Source organism: Aspergillus japonicus (assembly GCF_003184785.1).
Source record: "Aspergillus japonicus CBS 114.51 unplaced genomic scaffold BO86scaffold_2, whole genome shotgun sequence".
In the NCBI taxonomy this organism is placed as follows: Eukaryota; Fungi; Ascomycota; class Eurotiomycetes; order Eurotiales; family Aspergillaceae; genus Aspergillus; species Aspergillus japonicus.
The window spans coordinates 1,362,044-1,376,942 of NW_020291639.1; the positions used below are offsets into that span (position 1 = coordinate 1,362,044).

Genomic DNA, 14,899 nt, shown 5'->3' on the forward strand with positions numbered 1-14,899 from the left:
ATTTGATCTCTTGACCGTTCGATTGATCCCTTCTACACGTGGCACTGGTGTTCTCCCTAGTCTGGGTAGAGATTAATTGTGGGTAGTGACTCGCTACCGTGCACAGGGTCTTGTCGGGTGTGGCTTCAGGGCCAGAGAACGAACCAGGGCTCTGATGCTGCGATTCAGCCAGCAACCACTAACCACTGTCTAGATGCGCGGGTACCTTTTTGAAGAGCGAGAGAAAGAAAATGGAAGGGGAGGAAACATTGGTAGACAGGGAAAACAACATACAGTCCAGACCTTGTCATCATAGCTGCGACAACAACCTAGAGATCCCTATCCCCGACCCAACCGTTCAATGAAGAGACAATGAGCTAATACTGCCGAGCAGAGAAAGTCGAAGCAGTTGCCTGGCTGTCTTTATAGCAATGGCCCACAGGGCAGGCCTTTTTGTCAGCAACAGTGGTTCTACTTTATAATGATCTAGGCCTTCCCCCGTTGGGGCTAGATATCTGATGCGAATACTCCGTATTCCGCACTCGGGACCAAAGTCGCAATATCTACAACCGACAAGGGCAAGGCTCATCTGACTTCAGATGCAGAGACTCTGGGTCCGAACCCGCCGCTGCACATGTGCTTCTAGTGCTCATTTTGGCATTCTCGTAGCGAAGAGGGAAAGCGACACCCGCAAGGCCTACAGCGCGATTTGGACAGTCCAGTACCCTGTCAGTACATGTGCCGACAAAGTTGGTTGAAGATCCTTGAGTTCGAGCTAGTCTTCAAGCTCAGCCGAGATTGGGCCAACAAAATCGGAAGATATAGGTAAACAATGAACGCGGTATGAAGCGCCTGTTGTTATCAAAGCGAGTCGGATGACGGCGCCTATGAGACTGAGCTTAAAACTGAATATATGTCACATTTATCATTCATGATTGTTTCGCTAGCTCGAAATTGGAGAAAGCTTTAGTAGGTAGGTATATGCCACTCACTGCCTTACATGTTTAAATTCTTGAGGAAGATTCATGGCGATTGATATCGATGGTCGTAGAACACAGTCATGTGGATTACTCAATACATCCGCCACTAATTGAACGCGGAGATCATCTATAGAATGGTATGAGTAGATTTCGAGGTTACCGCCGTGGCTGATTAATAAGACAGTCAGATAATTGCTCACTAAGCGGGATTTTCCGATTCCACTGTATGAGTAGCAAGTGAGTTTGTCCACTCATATGGCAATTATTGTCCGAGAGGCATAGGTTGAGCAAACAATCTATCCTCCTATGACTGGTTGAAGGCTGGTCGTTCCTACGATACAAAGTGCCAGGGCACCAAGGATGCACCGCAACAGTGGATCGGGCGGTGGAGACTTTCTGGTCAGACTTGGCCAGTCCCATTGTGCAGTCGGGTAGGACCCAGGATATGTGACAACAATCCTCGACATAAATTCGGTATGTCTTGCGCATGGAGAAAGGAGACGAATTGGACAATGTCTATTGGAGTTTCCCAGACAGAGAGATAACGTGGCGGCCCACCAGAAATGCATGTTACAACTCAGTTCAACTACTCATACCCATCAAATGCTTCTGATTTCAGGCATCCTTCCTAGATAAGTATCCTGGATAATTGCGGGGAAGGATGAAGACACATTAGGTAAATTGAACGACACTGGGATGAACGGTCTTGCTATTTTTCCCCCTCTCGAATTCTGTCGGCACTTGAACTCATCCGCAATTAGAAGATAGTCATGGGACAAGCCTATATCGTCGAATTAGCGACAGATGTCGAAAATCGAATTTTTGCATGGGCGTTCTATCATGCCCAGCCTGGTGTTCGGACTGGCCTACTTTAGGTGGATCGGACATAGGGCTGTCTGTCTGCCTGCCCCTCATGGTCTGCCTCGGACTGAACTCCCAGCCCATTCTAGATCAATCAGCCCACCACCGAGATCGGTCCAGATTACAATTGCTACTGGTTACCACATTCCAAGGCTAGACAATCGCGATTGTTCCCAACCCACTAAGGTCCCCCCGTACTCTCCTTCCGCAGATTCGCCGATCAAGCACCGAACAGTTGCTTTTGCATCATACTGGGTCCGGGGACCCAAAGGCCATAACCATCCGGGCTCACTGGAGGGCACCGGTGGTCCTCTTGCGCAAACAGGTCTATCCAGACCTGCCTGTCTTCTGTCGCCCATCGAAACTTTCTCTCGGCTCTTAATGACCGTATGGGACAACACATGAAAATGGCAATGCGTGGCCTGCGGAGTAAGTGTTCATCAAGCCGCTACTGCTGTCGAATCCCACAGGCCGTGTTGCCGCCGGGACAGAAAGTTTCGGCACTGAACGGATACATTCTCATTCAATGCGATATGTTTGACACATATGTGTGGTAGGATAATATGATAGGTTCATCCGAGGACAAGACTTTCTGTAGGGCCTGAAACGAGGGGGTGGGGCTGTCATCACAACGCATTTGATCGGCGCCAGTCCAGAACGCTCGGTCTCGCGCGATAGCAAGGACTCTCCAATAACGTCACCTAGGTTCGATGATTCAAGTATGCAATGAAAGAAACTAGACAATACCACAAATTTAGCTACGTGATGTAAGTTAATGTACAGGGGGGGGGGGACTTCGTCAGCTGTTGCTGAATCGGCCTATTGCCTAATCCCAGCCTGACAAGGCCCGTCTCGTCACATACCCAGTCATTGTTAAAATTGTATCTACAATCACGACTGTCTCTTCAGAGCTAGAATATCAGATAATCTGACTGGTCCTTTCTGGCCCCAGCCTCCTGTCCCACTCTGAACTGCCGGCCGGACACGCAAGTACCAGGCCCATGCACGTCGGTCCAATTCGTCCCTGGCGAGACTGGAAGCCCAGGACTGGCAGACAATGTGAATGGCGTGTAGAAGATGCGCGAGACATTCCTCCTTTTCTGCTTCCAGGAGGGAGGCATTCTTTGCGGCTGTCCTGCGTGAGGGTACGTCTTCATCAGAAGCCTTGGTGAATGCCTTATGCAAATATGATCGTGCTGAATCAGGAGTGAAGATAGACAAAGGCTTGTCCACTTTCACATCCTGGTCTGAGCTCTGGGCTTTCCGCATGGCCTCCGTATCAATACCCCAGAGTGGCGGTGCCCTGCCTGATTCGTCCTGGGACACATGTCCCAAAACATCATCGGATACGACAGGAGTGTTCGCATCCGGCTCAGTGCCTTCATTCGGCGGCCGACCCTCTCTTGAATCATAGTCCCATCTCTTCAGCACCTTCACCTCTCTGCCCAAGATCTTCACTACCGGCTGGCCCTCTCCCCATCCTTCTGCTTCAGGGGAGGGCTCACTCTCAATGCCCAAGCTCACGGCTTTCGATCGACTGTTAGCACTTACCACAGCCTGAGCAAGACTCAGTCTGCTAGAAATCGGCTGCTCGGGCATTGTATATCTTAACACGCACACAGCAAATGCAAGCACGAGTGGTGCTCGGTTTGTGATCAGGGTAATGTTGGACAGATCTTCTTCTGGAATACTCGACTCGGGAAGAGCCAGCGCACATTCTGTGTCAAAGGGGGTGCTGGATTCAATTGTGCGAGAAGAACCTTTGACTCTTTTTGAGGGAGCCGGGGTGTCTTCAGCAGATGAGCCTCGCTTTTTGCACACTCTCTTCGCGGCGTTTATGACTTGTTTGGCCAGCTTGTCATCCTTAAAGATGTCCTGGAGAACTTCGAGTTCTGATTTAGAGATCTGCTCAGGACTAGGCGACTATCAGATGAATTGCTATTTTTGTATTCGGAATGTAAAACAGGTCATACGTTATTAGGGCGGCCTTCTGAAGTTCCATGACTTTACCCATTGCGGACGCAAGTGGCACTTTGGCATCCTGTGATAGGAAGCGAAGTAGAGATTGTACCTGAGCCGCCGCCATTGTAATCAAAAGGTAATCAAAATGTAATTGAAATGAAGATTTCGATGCAACCTGAGGGGATTTGAATATGCAGTATGCAGGATAGAGAGAGGACAGATGCTTGGCTGAGGGGAGAGTGAACTTACTCATACTTTCTTCCTTAGAAGCGTATTTCCTGCCTTAGGCAACAAACCAGCAGCCTCCCGCCTCCGCTCCGATCAGCTTCCACCCGCAGGTAAGGTGCTCGTAACTCCGCGCTTCATTGTCTCAACTTCCGTGGTCTCCGCAACAAGGAACCCTGCTGCGACCGCAGCCTCGTCACCATGTCGGACGACTCCAAATCGAAAGCCTTCCCCGACATCTCAGCCAAATTATCGGCTATTCCCAAAAAATCGTTGTTCGAGCGCCAAAAGGCCGAAGCCGAAGCCAAACGAGCCCGAGAGCAAGCCGAAACCGCGGCTGTTTACGAGGACTTTGTCAAGTCGTTCGAGGATGACTCGCACGGCGGCCCCGACAGACCCTCTGCCGATGGACGACTGAACCGCTTCCCACATAAAAATCAAGGGTTTGCAGGTGGCCCTGGTAGACGGCACTTCACGGGCTCCGGTCCGCGCCTGAGCGGGCCTGGCACGCTGGGACCCCCTCCGCCGTCGCTGTCGCGAAAGCGCAACCACGAAGGCTTCCCGCCAGCGCAACGGAACCGAGACACCGCGCAGGGGATTCTGGGCTTTGACAATACCGGCCCGGGCCCGTCGGCTGCCGCGTCCGCGTTCCGCGCGTCTGACGATGAGGACGAGGCGACTGCCGATGCGAAGGAGGCGGAGAGGGCGGCGGCCAAACCAACGCTGTACCTGGCCTCATTGCCTCCTGGGACGTCCCCGTCGGTCATCAAGTCGATCATCCCCTCGCTTCTGACGGTAGATAATGTCAGGATACTGCATTCGACTCTCCAACTGGCCTCGACCGATCGCAAATCGATCGCCGCCATCGTGACTCTTGCAAATGAGTCTGCCGCCTCGGATATCGATAGCACGGTTAGCGCTCTCCAGAACAAATACCTCGGCTGGGGATACTATCTGTCGATCTCGAGGCATCTGTCCTCTGCGGCTATTAGCTCCACAATGCCGGTGACTGTCAGTCAGTCCTCGACAAGCCCCCTGCCATTTGGGGCCAAGTCTACCCAGCCAGATATTCCCGGACGCTTGAATCGAGCCCCGCCTCCTGGGATGCACCGCGGTGGGTTTGCACCGCCAACGTCGTATAATCCTGCATTCGGGCGCAGCGGCCCGACGACACAGGTTGAGGTCAAAGCACCGTCAGACCTCAAGCAGCTGAGACTGATACATAAGACGCTGGAGAATCTACTGAGCTATGGTCCGGAGTTTGAGGCCTTGCTTATGAGCAGGCCGGAGGTTCAGAGGGATGAGAAATGGGCCTGGATCTGGAACGCCCGGAGCGCTGGCGGTGTCTACTATCGGTGGAAGCTATGGGAAGTCTTGACCAACAGTCGACCTACCGGTGGTCGACGGGGCCGGTTTCAACCTCAAACCCCATCACTTATCTTTGAGGGTGGTGCAAACTGGGTTCCGCCCGAGGCTCATATCAAATTCGAGTACACTACCAACATGGATGAGTTCGTTACAGACGACGACTACGATTCGTCCGACGAAGAGATGTCGGACTACGAAGATGAGAGACGTGTGGCCGGGGGAGCACCGCCAGCGGAAGGACCGGGCGCTGGTAACGAGGGGTTGGGATACATGAACCCTCTTCAGAAGGCCAAATTGACCCACCTACTCGCTCGGCTGCCAACCACTCACGCCAAGCTACGAAAAGGAGATGTTGCCCGTGTTACTGCTTTTGCCATTGAACATGCTGGGGCAGGGGCTGAGGAGGTTGTGGAGATGATTGTTTCCAATATCATCAAACCCTATGCCTTTACGGGGGCCAATCCGGACCGTGAAGCTGAACAAGGACTTGCTCGTAAGGAGCAATTTGGAGAATCCGGCAACGACAACACAGTCGAGGATGGGCGGACGGCCTCGAAAACTCTTGACACGTCCTCTGCTAAGCTGGTGGGTCTGTATCTCGTGTCAGATATCCTCTCGTCTTCTGCCACAAGTGGTGTGCGCCATGCCTGGCGATACAGACAGCTTTTCGAGTCGGCCCTGAAGACGCAGAAAGCATTCGAGCATCTTGGTAGATTAGAGAAAGACTTCGGCTGGGGTCGATTAAAAGCCGAAAAATGGAAGCGCAGCGTTGGCTCTCTTCTCAACTTATGGGAAGGTTGGTGCGTGTTTCCGCAGTCGAGCCAGGAGCAATTCGTCCAGATCTTCGAGAAGCCCCCCCTCACCGAAGAAGAACTGCGAGAAGAGAGAGAGAAGGCTGAAGCCGAACGAGCGGCGAGCGCGTTCTCCAAGAACAAAAACCGCTGGAAGGCAGTTGACGAGGATTCAGCTTCTGGAATGTTCGATCCCAGTCGCGCTGCGGTAGCCGAGCCGGATCGCATGGATGTCGACCAGGTCAAACATGAGTATGCAGCGGCGGAGACTCTGGACGAGGTGTCAATGAGCGACATTGACGGCGAGCCAATGGAGGACAGCGACCTGGATTTATCGGATGGTGAGCCATTGGAGGAAGATCCTCTTGAGGATGAGAGCGAGCTGAACAAACCACCGCCGGAGAAAGCAGCTGAAGCGGCAGCCCAACCGCAACCGCAACCTCAGCCTCCAGTGCGCAAACCACGGCCTAAAGCAGAGGATATGTTTGCAGACTCAGACTCGGAGTGATTATAGCGTTCAACAAACAAGCGGATTACTACCAGTAAACAATGCTTCAGGGAAGCATAGACACGAATACTGTACAGAGCGATCGAACAATGTATTGAGTAGCACCATTTACCATTCGAGGCCCGGATGAATGCCTGACAAAAGGTTAAGGCAGCAATCTCCTGAATGGGTAAAGTGGGCTTGCCCCACAACCCCCTCGCGACGGAAAGACTTTCGGTGTTGATATCAACCTCGTCTCTTCCCCTCGTTTCTATCCCATAGTCCTATTCCCCCCTCAGCCCGCTCTCTGTTTCTAGCCAGTCTCCGTTGTCTTTGCAGACTCCCAACCGTCAAAATGTGTAAGTGAATTCTCTCTCTCCGCTATTCAACATGTCTTTTCCATTACTCATCCCCCCGCCAATGTTTTGCTGCCCCTCCATGAGGCTCTGTCGGGGGAACCCCTCCATTCCCGGCTGCCAATCTGCACCTCAAGTTGCCAGAAAAGAGACTAATGTGATGCGAACCGATTTCTAGCCGCCTTCACTGAAATTGCCCGTATGTGATTATGATGCTCCGATCTATCCTCGCAGAGCCCAGCTCCCCTGTCTCTCTTCGACACCACCGATGAACTTTCGGTCTAACCGCGGCCCAACAGAACAATTCGTCCAATTTTACTACCAGACCTTCGACGCCGACCGCTCCTCCCTGGCCGGACTCTACGTATGTCCCGCGCATCTCTCTGCTCAGACGCAAGACGACTAACGCAATGGATCTTCGTCTCACAGCGCGACCACTCCATGCTCACCTTCGAGACCAGCTCGATCCAGGGTGTTTCCAGCATCGTTGAGAAGCTGACCGTGAGTTCCACATGAGACAATCCTTGGAGAAGATGAAGGCCAGGTTGACTAACTCATTGCCATGTGCTTTGTCCCGTTCTGCAGAGCCTCCCCTTCCAGAAGGTCGTCCACAAGGTCAACACCCTCGACGCCCAGCCCTCCAGCCAGGATGGTAGCATCCTGGTCATGGTCACCGGCGCTCTCTTGGTATGACTACTCCTCCCGACTCAACCCATCGATGATGTGCACATCAGCTCCCACGAACCCGCCGAACCCCTCCCAAATAAAACTAACCAATTTTCAAACGCCACAGGTCGACGAGGAGCAAAACCCCATGAACTACACCCAGAGCTTCAACCTTATCCCCGAGAACGGCAGCTACTACGTCCAGAACGACATCTTCCGTCTGATCTACAACGCATAAATGGTTTCACTATTGTTTTGTTAAGTATAAAGCGTCGTCGCGCGGTGGGAAGGAAACGCGAAGGAAGGGAGGGGAAAGGGCATCAGGCCTGCGAACGGTTTATTTTTCTTCTTCTTTCCTCCGAGAGGGGGGGGGGGGAACTGGTCATAGTCCGCAGATATATGCCCTTTTGAAACGAAGATAATGAATCATTTCAAATTTCTCAGGCTTTGGGGCGAAGAGTGCGAGTGGGGATCCGAGGGGCAGGTTTATCTTGCTTTGCAGCGCGCACCCTCAATCATTCTGGATTGCATGCTGCGTGTCGGTTTTGGGATTTGCCTTTGACTCCAGCGTCTCTTCGGGGAGAAGCTCTTTTTTTTTGGACCCTTATAGTTCTCTTATGGTTGGTCTTGGTGTGTGTGTTGATACTGTGGTTCGTAATTGGGGAGGTGGAGGGGCAGATCTGGTACTTTCTTGGGTGGTGACCTTGTATTCGTGCCCTGTTTGTGTCTCATGATGCCTAATGTGTAATACGCTTGCTTCTGAGTCTAAGATACGACTACGCGGACAGACAGAAACTACTAAGCGTATACAACATATATATCCAAGCCAATAGAAAGGGGGGTGCATAAACGCCTTTCAAGGAAAACAGACAACCCAGAACCCCCCTCAAGAGGCCATTGTGATATACAACCAGATAACCTGTTGAGATTTACATCTATCATAGGATCCCAAACCCCCATAGATCTCACCCCGAGTGACACCGAAAGCTTTCACCCCCCAAGAAGCGGCGTCTCCTCGGACGGCTGATCCCGGCCCTGGCTCTCCTCTCCATCTTCTGCTTCAACACCACGGCCCGGGCCCGGTCCACCATTAGTGGGATTCTTATTCGCGGCGTCGCCTTCATCGTCGTGGCCGTGGCCCTTGTCGGGACCCAGGTACTCGAACCACACGCCCAGGGCCAGCAGCGTCCCCTGCAGACAGGCCGTGACGATCAGCACCCCCCAGGTACTCCATCCGGCGCGGCCCAACCGCGCTGCCAGGCTGCCCGCCCACACGAGACTGCCGGGCGTCTGGATGCACATCATCGGGATGCTGAGGCTGCCGACGCAGCGGAGGCGCAGCGTCGTGTAGATCTGCGGGAAGTACTGGACCGAGGCGAGGAGGGCGGCGAGCACGCCGCAGAAGTTGGACCAGGATTGGAGGGCCGCGGGCCGACGGAGCCCGACGGCCAGGGTGGTGATGAGCATGACGAGGGCGTGGACGATGCAGATCCCTGCGACGGTGAGGGCCGTGCGGTAGGTTGGGGTGGTCGGGCGGTGGTTCATGCCGTAGTGCTGGTGGCGCGGGAAGAAGAGGACGAAGAGGACGAGGCTGGTTTGTGGTTGCGTGGGTTAGTTTATGCCTGCGCGTTAGACGAACGGGGGGAGGGGTGCTTGCTTACATTAGGAAGAAGCAGAGACATTGAGTGCCGACTTGGAGGATGCCTAGAATGGCGGAGAAGCAGCCTAGTCCGCTGATTTGCTTGCAGCACGACATGTCGTGGAGACTTTGTTGTTGGGAGACGACATTGGCGAGCGCGGACGAGCCGGAGGTCGTGCCTAGGAGGACGAAGTAGGGGGAGATTCCGAACGAGGATTTCAACGAAATGATCCGGATGTGCTGGGGGAGGTACGAGAGGAGGATGCCAAAGACGATTAGACTGGATGACTTGGGGTTAGAATCGTTGATTTTGTTGCTGTTGTTGCGGTTGTTATGTTGGTAGGTATGAGGGGAAGAACGTACATGGAGAGAATGAAATTCTTGTAGTCGGGCGAATCCAGTTGCCCGCATTGTAGGTTGAGGGAATCCATCTTGGTGAACAAAGCCGATTCTAGGATCGTCTGTGTATTGAGAAGGAGGCTGTTGACATGCAAGATGCTCGACGGGATGATGGGAGTTAGGGAGCGATGGGCGGTCTATGAGCCCGGTGCATAGGGGCAGGGAGTGCAGGTCGGGGGGGGCAATGAGACAGGAGAATTATTGGACTCTAAAACAGCATGTGTCGAACCAGCGCACACGCGTAGTAGAGAGGGTGGACAAACGAGGAGATGAAGGATGACTTGTCACTGATCGAGTGCTCGAAGGGGTGAGTGACTGAGCATGTACAGGATGATTGAATGCTTGAATGCTTTCCTTATCGTCCACTGCATCTCCGCATTCTATCCCAAAACGGTAAGGTCTGTTTGGATATCCATAAGTAGCTAGTGGAAGATCATGTGCCTTGCAGTACGACTCCATGGAAGAAGAACACGCTACACCTCGAAGATCGAAGGAACTAAGTATATGTAACTATATCATTCACAGGTCATTGCTGACCCGGTACGACAAAGAAAAGTAAAGTACTTCGTACTGGGAGCCACAACCAGCACACAGCCGAAAGCGCCCAGACGCCTCTGCCGACCGACCATGGGCCACCCATTCATCGATGACGCCAGCCGTCGACTGATGGACAGCTCCAGCAACCACATCACTACGTCACTCGGTGATCATCTCAGCGCCGCCTCCCTGATTCCATCCACAGCTCATTCTTTCTCTCACAACAATAAATTTATCCTCATCCCTGATCCTTTAACTTCTTCAATTCTCTCCCATTAACAACCGCTATCATTAACGACAGTAAGTGGTTCAGCAAAGCTGCAAAACCATAGAGGCAGCGATAAGCTAATCTTCAATCTCCTCCCGATAAGACTGATACGGCTATAATTTCGACCTTAAATCACATTTGAGCCATAATGAAGCTTCATTTGGCTTTCTGCCTAGTCTTCGTACTGGCAACAGTTGAGGCTGTCGGTGCATCCAGCTGGTTCAGCAAGGCTGGTATGTTCAAGTCGAACACATTGGATTTTACCTCGCTCGCTAATTCATCTCGACAGTATACAACAAATGGCACGAAACTGAGTTGGAAAGATGGCTTGCTGACCACGGTACGTTATTGACAATTCATGCGTTCTGGTGCGATCAGTGCTGATGATGCTTTCAGATATTCCTTATCCCTCGCCTGCCGATCGCAAAGATCTTGAGAGCTTGGTGAAGACAAACTGGGATGCTAAGGTTCAGAAGCCTTTGGGACATGCTGTGGAACAATCTCCGGATCACTGGCACAACGCTAAGGAGTGGCTCTTTGACACGTACGTGTATATCGATAATACTCCCCTGGCCTTAATTAGTATTAACATTCGTCCAGTTGGTCGGACTCCCAGCTCAAGGCCTTCCTTGATCGTCATGGCATTCCCGCTCCTCAGCCTCGCAAGCGTGACACTCTTCTCAAGGCTGTCCGTGAGAACTACGAAACCATTGCCCAAAAGCTCGGCGAAGCCGTTTCTTACCCCGGCAACTGGGTGTATGCTCAGTGGTCTGAGTCTGATTTGAAGGAGTGGCTCGATGAGCGTGGCTGGCCTGTTCCTCAGCCCTCCACTCGTGACAAGCTCATCGCCACCGTTCGCCGTAACGCCCGACTGGCTGGACTGCAGGCTAAGGCCATTGCTGCTTCTGCCTCTGCATCCGCCGACAAGGCCCAGGCTACTTTAAGTGAAGCTTTGTTCAGCGCTTGGTCCGACTCCGACTTGAAGAAGTTCCTCGATGAGCATGGTGTGAAGGTTCCTCAGGGCTCTAAGCGCAACGAGCTTGTAGCTCTGGCGAGGAAGCACCGTGCCTCTCTGGTCAGTCAGGCTTCGACTGCTGCTGCTACCGCTTCTGCAAGCCTCTCCTCCACTGCTAGTGAATTTATCGGCGCCGCCACCACCAAGGCTGGCAACGAGTACGCCCGCGCCACCGACGCTGCTCAGTATAAGGGCCAGGAGGCCTTTGACTCTCTTATTGAGTCTTGGTCCGATTCTCGTCTCAAGGCATATCTTGACGCCCGCGGTGTTCCCGTGCCTCAGAACGGCAAGCGCGATGAGCTCCTGGCACAGGTCCGTCTGAACGCCCACAAGGCTGCCACTGGCTGGACTGCATGGACGTTCGACACCTGGGACACTGAGCACCTGAAGAAGTATCTCGCCTCCATGAACTCGAAGGCTGCCCACCAGGCCGACATTACCCGTGAAGAGCTCGTCAAGCAGGCTCAGGACACCTATGCCCAGGCCTCCAAGGCTGGCGGCGACCAGCTGGCTTCTGCTACCTCTTACATGGCTCAGGCTACTGACGTCGCCAAGGACTCTGCTTTTGACCATTGGTCTCATTCCGATCTCAAGGCATACCTTGACTCGTATGGCATCCCCGTCTACCAGGGCTCCAGCATCAACGAGCTCAAGGCCGCGGCCCGCCGCAACGCTGAATACTTCCGACACGGAACCTCCACCCCTCAGGGTACCATCCTCGTTAAGCTCCAGGATAAGCTTTCAGATCTTTCCCAGTGGGTTTGGGAGCAGATCAAGGTTGGAGCCGCAAGCGGCAGGGCCCACGGACAGGAGGCCGCTGAGAAGGCTTCTGAGGTCGCGAAGGAACAAGCCAAGACGCAGGGCTTCAAGGCCGCGGACAAGGTGAAGACCAAGGGTGCTGAGGCTTCCGCGAGCCTGCGCAAGGAGTTGTAAAGTGTGATTTTCAGCAATCTGTGGGTGGATTACAAAGGAATTGGGGTATGATGGTGCTGGTGGGACATGATTTTATGACTTAACGTAATAGTTATTGGTTGGCAAATTAGTCTCGAAATTTACTTTATTTCCTCTTCTTAATATTTTCTGCTTCTGTACTGATATGATACGGTCTTTTTTTTCGAGGTTCGCCCAGATTTCTGTAGGAGACAAATTGGAGTATGACAAATTGAACCACCATAATATCATAATTCATCCAACCTACCGCCTGTCCGTCAATACCTTTGCACAGCACTCTGAATCCACACAATTTTTTCAATTCAATCACAAACAAACCAGCCCTACAGTCCGGCAGCCTTCTGTCCATCCCCCGCCCTATCTAAAGTATTCATTCCCCTCAACCCATGCTTACTTCATATACCACCCCCCAAGGTCTCGGTCTCGACTTAAGCCACCTCCTCCCCCTCCGCCACCAACTTCCCAACGACCAAGTACTTCTCCGAGAACCGCTCCTCCCATGACTGCAGATTCTCCACCTGGTCCGCGTCCAGATCCTCCAAGGTATCCAACGGCCCCTTCAAATCCTTGGTCAACATCTCCTCATCGAAGCTCTGGCACGCCAGACCGCGGGACGCGTCCCGCCCGGCGAAGTTCTCGTAGGGTCCGCCCTGTGGTTGCCAATCCCCACAGGGTTAGCCTTGGTGTAGAGGTGAAGCGTAATCGGGATTTTGGGAGGGACAAAGCTTACCGGTCCATAGAAGTTGCGGCCCGGGGTGACGTCGAAGACGCGGCCGCGCACGGCGAGGTAGACGGGTTGGTCGGCGGTGCCGTTGTAGGGCAGGAGCGTGGTCGGGGTGAAGGTGCGGAAGACGACGGGTGGGGGCGCTTTGGGGAGGGCGACGGGGGCCTTGGGTCGCAGTTGCACGTAGACCAGGATGATAAAGAGGGTGAGGAGGATGAGGTTGATGGGGGAGGCGATTGTCATTCTTTGCGGGGAGTGTTAGTTGGGGTTTGGTGGTGGGGGATGGGTGCAGTGCAGCGCAGTGCAGTTGTCTGTCAGCTTTTGGAGATGTTGGCGGGTTTACTGACACTTCGGCCGGTGGGGATGTTGTTGCTCCGTCTGGTGGTGGTGGGCGTTAGTGATTTTTTAGAGGGTTTGTTTAGGGGGAGAAGTACCCGGGCTGGACATTTTGGATGTGATTCTTGGGCTGGCTGATGAATACACGGATGAAGGTGTGGTTGTGTGGTTGTGTGGAGCTGAGGATGAATGGGATTGTTGAGCTGAGATGGATTGATGATGATGATGGATGATGGGAGTCGCCCGGTGTATGACGGTAATTGAGAGTAGAAGAGAACCAATCAACGCCACAGCTTAGTGTGCGGAGAACGGAGCCCGAATCAATGACGGCGATTCGTGGAGGCCAAGGCGGTAAGCGCGGAAGCGCGATTCGGTTCCGTTGGATTGCGCTACCTGGGCTGATTCAGGTTCGATCATGCAGTTACAATAGATTCATGATTGTTTGTCTACACTCTACAGTACTTCCTAGGTGCAATTGTTTCCTCCTGTCACGCTGATGGTGTGAATGAGAAATGAAAACCCGGTTATCGTGCTGCACAAGACCGTGGCTGATCATTCTGCACCTTTCTGCAGCGGCTTCAATATTGCAGCGATCCGCATTCCTGAGATTGCAACGGAGTTCGGAATGCACTCGAGTCTCGAACCCCCCAGGCTCTCGGAGCTCCTATAATTAAACCAATTCATTCTGAAACAGTCACCCTCGCCCGCTTTGCCAATTTCTTTTGCTGCTGTCAGTCCACTAGTTCGTCATTTATTCTTAGACTAGCTCCGTCCGGGCTCTAACGGTCGACTTTCCAGACAAGCCCGGCCTGGTTGGCATCGCAATTCAAGAGGGGCCCTCAGTTAGTGACCTCCGCGGCTCCAGAAGACGCGGTTATTTGTCTGTCTGTGTGTTTGTGTTGCTCCTCGTCTGTTCTCTTCCCGTTCGATCTTTCACCCACTTCTCATTCATTTCTGTCTCTCTTTCTTGTAATCTCTTTGATGAATTCTAGTGCCTGGTCGCCCGCCCCATAACTATTCGTCGAGATTGGATCATCTATCTATGAATCTCTCTTTATCTTCCTTTGTCTTCTCCGTCAATTGTGGTGGACTGATCCTTTCTTGAATGACGTGCCGGCACGTCTGTCCCTTCGCATAATAAGCCTGAACTTAGCTACCTGAATCTTGGTCACATTGCTTATCCCATCTGACTCAACTGTCCTACTCTTCTTGACTTATCTTCTTTTCTCAATCTTGATATTTGCCCCTGTTGAAATCTGCTCCAACCCGACGTTGGCGCAAAAGTGGTCTTATCGAACATCACGCCTAAGCTTTTGGTCTCGCATCTCTGAGACTTGACCATCAAATCATCCAAT

The 14,899-nt window shown here is 52.8% G+C and overlaps 6 protein-coding genes across 6 annotated transcripts; 3 read left to right on the top strand and 3 right to left on the bottom strand.

The window, feature by feature from the left end:
* Positions 1–2,609: 2,609 nt before the first annotated feature.
* Positions 2,610–3,993, bottom strand: BO86DRAFT_329135 (uncharacterized protein). Its single transcript, XM_025668665.1, has 2 exons — positions 3,794–3,993; positions 2,610–3,735 (listed from the first exon to the last, which is right to left on the bottom strand). Exons 1-2 carry the CDS (start codon positions 3,904–3,906, stop codon positions 2,712–2,714), a joined length of 1,137 nt encoding a protein of 378 aa, XP_025533100.1. The 5' UTR covers positions 3,907–3,993; the 3' UTR covers positions 2,610–2,711.
* A 175-nt stretch (positions 3,994–4,168) lies between these two features.
* On the top strand, positions 4,169–6,684 carry BO86DRAFT_385189 (SURP domain-containing protein). The gene has a single exon (XM_025671051.1). It carries the CDS (start codon positions 4,209–4,211, stop codon positions 6,672–6,674), a length of 2,466 nt encoding a protein of 821 aa, XP_025533101.1. The 5' UTR covers positions 4,169–4,208; the 3' UTR covers positions 6,675–6,684.
* Positions 6,685–6,911: 227 nt separating this feature from the next.
* On the top strand, positions 6,912–8,040 carry BO86DRAFT_452806 (nuclear transport factor 2 family protein). Its single transcript, XM_025676951.1, has 6 exons — positions 6,912–7,012; positions 7,188–7,208; positions 7,309–7,373; positions 7,439–7,510; positions 7,595–7,696; positions 7,803–8,040. The coding sequence occupies exons 1-6, from the start codon at positions 7,009–7,011 to the stop codon at positions 7,911–7,913; spliced, it is 375 nt and encodes a 124-aa protein (XP_025533102.1). The 5' UTR covers positions 6,912–7,008; the 3' UTR covers positions 7,914–8,040.
* A 625-nt stretch (positions 8,041–8,665) lies between these two features.
* On the bottom strand, positions 8,666–10,245 carry BO86DRAFT_444902 (PQ-loop repeat-containing protein; the record flags this gene model as incomplete). The annotated part of the gene is made up of 4 exons (XM_025676411.1): positions 9,678–10,245; positions 9,337–9,594; positions 8,764–9,266; positions 8,666–8,730 (listed from the first exon to the last, which is right to left on the bottom strand). The coding sequence occupies exons 1-4, from the start codon at positions 9,743–9,745 to the stop codon at positions 8,666–8,668; spliced, it is 894 nt and encodes a 297-aa protein (XP_025533103.1). The 5' UTR covers positions 9,746–10,245.
* On the top strand, positions 10,241–12,527 carry ish1 (double-strand break repair enhancer MSC1). The gene is made up of 5 exons (XM_025671052.1): positions 10,241–10,550; positions 10,622–10,751; positions 10,808–10,858; positions 10,915–11,062; positions 11,119–12,527. Exons 2-5 carry the CDS (start codon positions 10,667–10,669, stop codon positions 12,464–12,466), a joined length of 1,632 nt encoding a protein of 543 aa, XP_025533104.1. The 5' UTR covers positions 10,241–10,550; positions 10,622–10,666; the 3' UTR covers positions 12,467–12,527.
* Positions 12,528–12,614: 87 nt separating this feature from the next.
* Positions 12,615–13,738, bottom strand: BO86DRAFT_385195 (cytochrome b5-like heme/steroid binding domain-containing protein). The gene is made up of 4 exons (XM_025671053.1): positions 13,643–13,738; positions 13,556–13,586; positions 13,215–13,452; positions 12,615–13,134 (listed from the first exon to the last, which is right to left on the bottom strand). Exons 1-4 carry the CDS (start codon positions 13,653–13,655, stop codon positions 12,913–12,915), a joined length of 504 nt encoding a protein of 167 aa, XP_025533105.1. The 5' UTR covers positions 13,656–13,738; the 3' UTR covers positions 12,615–12,912.
* Positions 13,739–14,899: the final 1,161 nt, after the last annotated feature.

Coding starts and splice junctions, on each gene's coding strand:
- BO86DRAFT_329135 (XM_025668665.1), bottom strand. CDS start 3,906: ATGGCGGCGGCTCAGGTACAATCTCTACTTCGCTTCCTATCACAGGAT. Junction 3,736..3,793: donor CAGAAGGCCGCCCTAATAAC/GTATGACCTGTT, acceptor ATAGTCGCCTAG/TCCTGAGCAGATCTCTAAAT.
- BO86DRAFT_385189 (XM_025671051.1), top strand. CDS start 4,209: ATGTCGGACGACTCCAAATCGAAAGCCTTCCCCGACATCTCAGCCAAA.
- BO86DRAFT_452806 (XM_025676951.1), top strand. Junction 7,209..7,308: donor CGCCTTCACTGAAATTGCCC/GTATGTGATTAT, acceptor GCGGCCCAACAG/AACAATTCGTCCAATTTTAC. Junction 7,511..7,594: donor GCATCGTTGAGAAGCTGACC/GTGAGTTCCACA, acceptor CCCGTTCTGCAG/AGCCTCCCCTTCCAGAAGGT.
- ish1 (XM_025671052.1), top strand. CDS start 10,667: ATGAAGCTTCATTTGGCTTTCTGCCTAGTCTTCGTACTGGCAACAGTT. Junction 10,859..10,914: donor AAGATGGCTTGCTGACCACG/GTACGTTATTGA, acceptor TGATGCTTTCAG/ATATTCCTTATCCCTCGCCT. Junction 11,063..11,118: donor AAGGAGTGGCTCTTTGACAC/GTACGTGTATAT, acceptor ACATTCGTCCAG/TTGGTCGGACTCCCAGCTCA.
- BO86DRAFT_385195 (XM_025671053.1), bottom strand. Junction 13,453..13,555: donor ACATCCCCACCGGCCGAAGT/GTCAGTAAACCC, acceptor CTCCCCGCAAAG/AATGACAATCGCCTCCCCCA. Junction 13,135..13,214: donor GCCGCAACTTCTATGGACCG/GTAAGCTTTGTC, acceptor TGGCAACCACAG/GGCGGACCCTACGAGAACTT.